The sequence below is a fragment of the Montipora foliosa genome, chromosome 1, assembly GCF_036669935.1.
Source record: "Montipora foliosa isolate CH-2021 chromosome 1, ASM3666993v2, whole genome shotgun sequence".
Classification (NCBI taxonomy): domain Eukaryota; kingdom Metazoa; phylum Cnidaria; class Anthozoa; order Scleractinia; family Acroporidae; genus Montipora; species Montipora foliosa.
The window spans coordinates 10,632,101-10,639,600 of NC_090869.1; the positions used below are offsets into that span (position 1 = coordinate 10,632,101).

The window sequence follows — 7,500 nt, forward strand, 5'->3', positions numbered from 1 at the left end:
GCAGGACTCTGAAAGTGGACTCTCAAATTCAACTTCGAACCAACGGTTTCTCTTTTTAAGGCCGTGTTAGAAAATGTTTGCCATTTTTTAACGTGAAGTGTATTTTACACTCAAGACATCGATTTATCCACCGGATAAAGGTATACAGCATTCGAACAATTGGGGCCAGGTTCAATTAGTTCAATGTCGCGACCAATCCTGGGAATAATTACACGGAAAGTCTAACATAATTGTGATAATGCTCGCCTCAGACATTTCAAGTCTCTGGTTTCCATATGATCTGCAACGGTCTGCGACACGATTGGTAGCTGTCTGCGTCGTTCTTATCGCAGACCATCGTAAACACTGCAGGCAAATGTTTCCATTTAAATCTGAAGCGATCGCAAACAAGCGTACCACTAACCCTCTGAGAAGCGAGGAGAAAAAGCCAAGCACTTTTCTTTAGTCTGATTGGACAAAATATGACACGTGTTTCAAGGCGAGCTATATTGTGTCGCTAATAGGATACAGATCATCTCAGACACCGTGTGCCGCAGATCACCACAGACGTCGGGGACAAATGTTTCCATATGTCTGCGACGTGGCGCAGATCAATCGGAGGTCGAGTCGCAGAACGATCGCAGACCTCTGCATATGATCTGCAACGATCTGCGATCGGCCTGCGATCTCTGTCCTATCGGCGACACAATATTGTTCGCCTTGAAACACGTGTCATGTTGCGTCCAATCAGACTTAAAGTAAATGCTTGGTGCCAGTTTGCTTGAAATCCTCGAGCGCGCCTTTTTCTCCACTCTTTGCAGAGAATTAGTGGTACGCATGTCTGCGATCTCTTCAGATTTAAGTCAAAAGATTTGCCTGTGGTGTTTACGATTGCCATTCGTCATTATTTTGAAAGGTCTTTAAAGTAATCAAAAGATACTTTTTACTTCATAGGCACTTAAACTATTTCATTTTCCTGGTCATTAAATGATCTTCCACCGTGAATGAGAAAGTTGATGCTCGGCGTATTTTCTTTTGTTTTTGAGTCTAGAAGTGACTGTAGAAAGTTTGAAAAAAAGACTTGAATATTTCTCTTGATCCCCTTTATAGGATGAATGTCATGATAAACTCTAGCGCACCTTGGTCTAGGAAGGAGCTAGTAGAATGGCTGTCTCAAGATGTAATACAAACACTGTTAAAAACAGTGCAATTTTTAGGCCCAGGTCAAACGCCGTACTTCACGTGAACTGAACTTGAGTTCGTCTGTCGAGTCAAGCAAAACGTCAAATTTAACTCAGCCGAACTACAATAAAGGTGGTAAAAAGTAGACAGCAAAATGAATCTATATGTCCTTGGTCTGAGTGGAATTTTGTGTCGATTTGAGCTTTTTAGTGGAATTTACAGCAGCTTCTCTTTCTGACTGCTTCATTGGAATTTCCAAACTTAAGTTAATATTTATATACAGAGGGAAAATACCGACTCTAAAAACGATCAACAACTCCCTCGAATTTATTAAAATGTTACAAAAAGCACACAGAAGACAACAAGCCTCACGAATAAACGAGGTGTCGCTGCTGGGCGACGATAAAACTCTGCTGGTTCGTTTTGTACAACTTTATTCTTCGATTTTACATTCAGAACGTTCAACAACATCGCTTTCTCACGCACATTTTTACAAAACTCAACTCATCTCCTTTACACGTGCGGACGAGGTCCCTAGCAACGGACTGACGTCATTGGTATCATAGCAACGCGACCGGAAATGAAAGTTCAGGAAGCAGGAGGCACACGAGGTAGGACGTTTCATTGAAAATTTTGCTCATATTTTTCCCTTTGAAAAAACGTTGTTCTCTCCAATACCATTATACTGATTCAGTGATTGCGTCAGTTTGGGGAACCTGCGATAAGCCGTATCCTTTTTACTCCGTTCATTTTGATATCTGAAGCAGAATGAACAAAGGAAATAGTACTTGACAGCAAAGAATCAATTATTGCATGAATTCCTATTCCAGTAAATGCCTCATTATGGTCTCAACGTAAAATCGCAATTAATTTGTTTAAAAAACGTAGAGGACAAAGTGCATGGTCCAGACAATCCACGGATGCATAGGATGGTTTTATCTGAACTTTTAATTACGTCCCTTTTTGTTTTAATTCGGTTGCTCAAGCACTTGGTTCAGTTCATAAACGTACTTCAGACAACCGGAGGTTCCCATCTTATGGCCGGTAGTTACATGTCTAAATTTCTTTTAGCAGCGACACCGAGAGAAGAATGGCTACGAGTATCCACCGCTTCCCATCTGGCATAGGTCACAAGAGCTAGAAGTCCCTGCAGGTCGGTAGGCTACCAAAGATTATAAACTGCATGAATGATGTAAAGAGGACATGCAAAGAGTCTGGGGTGAAGATTGGGCACGCGACAATTTCTTACGTATCGATTCCGTGCGGTTGTGGAGATAGGGGCCTCCTTCGGGCTTTTGGAGGAGAGCACACCAAGGGGTCGTTTGTCGAGAATTCCGGGACTTTTTTAATTTGGGGATCATACATCTGCTTGCGTCTTCCAACTGAGGCCGTTACCAGACATGAAACTTCACAATTATATTTTTTGCTGGTCTTGAAAACCTGTTTTATAACCAGTTTGTTAAAACAATGGTACGGATCATTTTAAGAACTTCTGAAAAATGGGCCCCAGAGGTCGAATTTCTCAAGAATCTGTTACAAAATCGGGTCCGGGAAAGCTCTTGTGAAAATACAATCCTCTTATTCTAAAAAGCTGGTTTTGTAAAACTCCAAGCAAGAAAAAGCAAGATAATTGCAGTTTCTTTGTTCTCTGAACTGTCTTGCATTTGAACATAGGGGGGAATTTGTCGCACTCGAAATACACCCAAATGGGTTGCAAGAAACAATTTTCCTTTGCTATGCAGTCTGAACGCCGTTTCTGTAAAAAAATGAACGACTTTACACAGCTTTCACTTGCAATGACCTTCAGTGGAATTTAGTTTTATTTACCTGTGACATGTGATTGTCACCTTATTTGTGAAAACCTGCCAAGACCTGTCCCTTTAAAACAGTTTTGATCATTGTAAATTTTCGTGATTCAAGCCAACACGAATCTTCGTCTCATTCATGCATTGGTGCAGCAAACGGGAAACAAAACATTCAATAAAAAGATCTTCATTTAAGAATTCATCAAAATGGTTGATTGCCATCAAATACAAAGCGTCTGTGTGGTTTGTTATAATTCGTCATTTAGTGTAGTTTTCTTTGGATAATTCATGATTGTGATGGAGTCCGTTTGTCCGTTTCGAGAGCACGCGTATCTTGGTTTGCGCAATTCTTCATTGTGGGTATGCTCAAATTCCCTTAAGCACAGTCACTCTTTCACCTTAATCTGAAGGTCACTAATTTAATCCTACGAGCTGAAACAGAGCCTTCCGTAATCAATTCCGGTCAAGAAGGTTCATGGGACGTTTCTTGGGAAAGGTAAGGCATGAACTTGCGCCCTTCTGAAAACAAAACAATAATGTATTAGCTGCTTTTTACCTTGCTTACTTTCAGCAGGGTTTGTTGTTAGCATATTGTTCGTAAATTTTTGGTTGATCTCTTCTTCAACGATCCCATGAAAAAAGTCACTAAAAGCAAATAGCGCACTTGCCTGGGCCTAGAACCCATGTCGGAGTTAAAATCCTGTTGACCCAGCGCATAATCATAGTAACCTGTCCCTGCAAATTTTCAACGTACGACGCGATGCCAATAGTTTACAATAGTTTAATTTTAGCAACGTGACATCCTGGTGGAACAGGTAATGACTCGATGTAAAATAACCCCTGTAGTCAAGGGAGATAAAACGACAAACACTCCTGGTGGAAATAAAACTTCGCTTCACCAATCGCAAGGTAAGTTGATAAACTTTATTTAAGTGTCAACTTTATTTAGCGCTAAAGCACTTATTTGAAGCAGACATGTAGGAGATCAGAAAACCGGAGTAACCGGAGAAAAAGCTCTCGGAAAAGTGTATATTAGAGAACCGAGAAACACAACCCAAATATGACATATGGTGGGAGGCCATCCCTACTCTGAGTTGTATGTGATTTATTCTTATTACATGTAGACAAGAGAAAAGCAGCTTATTAATGTCCTTTTGTTGGCTGAGTCGTTTGCTCAACGGCTTAATAATACAATACCATCACTGTATATATAGCGTGGAAACTTTCAAGCGTTATATGTGATGGTGGGAGCAAAGAACTCTTATTGCCTTGAAACACGTCTATAGTTATCAGCCTGAAGCATTAAAGTTTGTACATATCGCTATGGAGTAAGCTGTGACTTATTCGCCCGCCAGTGTTAATTAGTTTAGTTTTTTTCAAATTCGAAACTCTTGATGTTGAATTTAAAGATTTAACTCTGTCCTTTAATTAAACAAAAAAAAGTTAACATTTTGGACTTGTGCTGTTTAGGTAAAACAATCTCGAGACGCAATATCTTGTGACCACGTCCCTGACCATCATGTACTCAAGGCTTATTTTATTACTTTTTCCTTTGTGTTCTGCTACTTCTGCAGCAAGCAGCAACAACAATCCGGTGAGCAGATGAAATTGAAACTTTAATATTCAAAATTTGTTTAAAATATCAGGATAACCATTTCATCATGGACTCTTGGTTCGCATCAGTACAGAAGAAAAGAAAATGGAATGTTTTTGTGGATTATTGGTCGGTCATGGAACCACAATAATTCATAGTAACAACAACAATTTAATTTCATCTTCCTAGGGTGCAAAGTTGTGCTGAACTAGCAGAAAGGAACCTTGTGCCTTTGAGCCTACTGCGCATGCACGAGAAAATGTGTCACATTCGTAACTAGGCTTTTATAGATTGTGCTAGCATAATTTTTAACATAATTTGAGGAAAGTAGCATAATTTTCGCTGATTTTTAAAAAGTAGCACTGCTACTGAGCATAATCGGTACATATTGATAAGCCTGAGATCATTTTTGTTCAATGTTTTAGCCGCATTCACGGTTTGTTAACGGAGACAGAGCCTCCCTGGTGTTGGTCACAATACCTCTCATTTGCATGCAAGTTTGCCAAATGGTGTCAACCACGCCGCACGATAACTTGCAGCTAGAAACCTTACCAGAACCAGCAAACATACACAGACATCGTTGACTAAAGACAAAGAAAGCAAAATACAATAGAAGAGGAGCTTGTGACACTAAAAGAGTATTGCTACACGATCGTGATACGTTTTTTAGACTTGTTTCGCTCATTTTGCAAAAAGAATAATTTTAAGAACAAGTGGCATAATTTGGAAAAACGAGCATAATTTGAGCATAATTTCAAGGGGCAAGAAATGAGTACTGCTAGTAGCCTAATACGCTACTTTTACTAGCACAATCTATAAAAGCTTATTCGTAACATGGAACAATCGAAAGGCTCTGACTACAGTTATGGCAACTTGATGTTTTGGGAAGACGTCTTCGTAGCCGTTGCTCAACAAGCAGACTGTCTTTCTTGCTCTTATGGGTACATGGCGACGGGGGCCCAGGGTAAGTCAGAAATGATGAAGCGGTTAATGTTTTGACATTTTCGGAATAAAAAGGTTCATTGTAATCAATAATACTTTTTAGATGTCATTTTGGTTCGGCATTCAAACAAAGAGAAGAAATTTTAAACCAACTTTATTAGAGACAGACGTTCTTTCGCTGCAAAATTCTTAACTAACATAATCCTTTTGATTTTTCTTTTCTTTCTTTTTATTCTCTGTGTGATCAGCAGTCATTGTGTTATCGTGGACCACCCGGAAATAATGGCGTGAATGGAGCACCAGGTACGAATGGCATCCCGGGACATCCTGGGGTACCTGGCCGTGATGGACGTGATGGAGCTAAGGGAGATCTGGGCAGCCCCGGCCACAAAGGATCGCCGGGGGAAAGTTGCGATTGTGCAACACCTGCGTTGTCTTCTCATATGAACTGGAAAGAATGCACTTGGAAGAAAGCGGACGACAAGGATTCGGGAGAGATTTATGTAAGTGATTTCAGCAAAAGCTTTGTTACGTTGTGTAGGATAGTCTCGTCTGATTTACACTTAAGTAAATTGCATAGTGACATAATCATAAGCTCCTGATAAAACCCTATTGTCCACTTGACACCTGCAATGGATTAGCCGTTGCGTGGGAAAGATGGCCGTGGGTGGGTCGAAAGATGACTTGACTTAAACCAATGTATATTAAACAATTATTCGACGAGCGCTCGTGAATATGAAGCTGGTTATATAAATAGTCAGTCGCATGTCCAACATTAAATTCTGAAAGCTTGGACACTTGGAAATTAAAGCCAAATTTTATTGAATTATCCAGCTTGCAACACTTGACGCAATCAGTTTAATTTGTAATTAGGGCATAATACGGTATATGAGCAGGTAACCTAGATTGGGTGAACCAATCAGAAAGCTAGAAAGAATGCACTGGATAGAATGCACTTGGAAGAAAACAGACAACAAAGATTCGGGCGAGATTTATGTAAGGGATTTCAGCGAACGCTTTGTTAAGTTGCGTGATTAATAAAGCACATAGCATGTGATTACCTAAAAAAATTTACTGTCGGTTACTAGGTGATGTGTTAAGAACCAACTACTGTATGCAGTTTCATTGATGATTTTACTTCCCCGAGGATGCTGTGTGAGAAATCTGCGATAGGTTATTTTAGTCTGGTTTATTTGAAGTAAATTGCATGGTTACATGGTCATACGCTTCTGATAGAAGCCCATTGTCCACTTGACACCTGCAATGCATTAGCCGACGCGTGGGAAAGAATTAAATTAATGGTGTATATTAAAGGCATTGCAGTGCCGAACACAGTCTTCTTCTCTGCAAAGTCAACATATGTGTAAATTTACGTAGTAAGGAGCAAGGATGCCGCAGTCTGTTAGCACGCGGCCTTGGCGCAAGAGGTCCTGAGTTCGACTCCAGGATCTCGCATCCTTGTTTCGACTTCTTTCCTACCCGTGTAGCTAAATAGCTTTAAATACCCGTAAACCGGAGCACTGATGAAGAGGGGGGAGTAAAATGAGCGCACCGTCGACCTCAGGTTTGTCAGTTGAATTACTGTAACGAATTATCGTCGTTAAATATGGTTACTTTACTTTACTTTACTCCGCAAAGTCAACATATGTGTAAATTTTAACTTCGTTTAAATTTGTTCTTTTATTGTGTGAAGTGCATTATCATTTTGCTACCGTGCCGAGTACACATCTATGACTAAATGCAACGTTTAGTGTTGTCTTTATTTCTCTTCTTAACAGCACTGTGAATTCATTAAAAAGCACAGCGATACTGCACTTTACGTGTTCTTTGCTGGCAACCTCAGGATCGGCTACTGTAACAACTGTTGCAGCCGCTGGTATTTCACTTTCAATGGCGCTGAATGCGGAGTCCCGGGGCCTATTGAAGGTGCATTTTACATGCTAACTGGCCAAAACCCCAGACACGATCTGCATCGTCATCGCCATATTGAGGGTCACT

The 7,500-nt window shown here is 40.3% G+C and overlaps 1 protein-coding gene across 4 annotated transcripts in view; it reads left to right on the top strand.

The window, feature by feature from the left end:
• Window positions 1-3,834: 3,834 nt before the first annotated feature.
• LOC137974877 (collagen triple helix repeat-containing protein 1-like) overlaps window positions 3,835-7,500 on the top strand; it is a 5,015-nt gene continuing 1,349 nt past the window's right edge. Inside the window, exons 1-4 of one of the 4 annotated variants that reach the window (XM_068821884.1) lie at window positions 3,835-3,875; window positions 4,437-4,560; window positions 5,754-6,005; window positions 7,281-7,500. The exon at window positions 7,281-7,500 is cut by the window's right edge and continues 1,349 nt beyond it. In XM_068821884.1, coding sequence (XP_068677985.1) covers window positions 4,486-4,560; window positions 5,754-6,005; window positions 7,281-7,500 — 547 coding nt within the window. In that variant the 5' untranslated portion in view covers window positions 3,835-3,875; window positions 4,437-4,485. Of the gene's footprint in view, window positions 3,876-4,436; window positions 4,561-4,749; window positions 5,525-5,750; window positions 6,006-7,280 lie in introns of those variants that run through there. The other 3 variants (XM_068821875.1, XM_068821893.1, XM_068821900.1) reach the window with 3 other exon arrangements.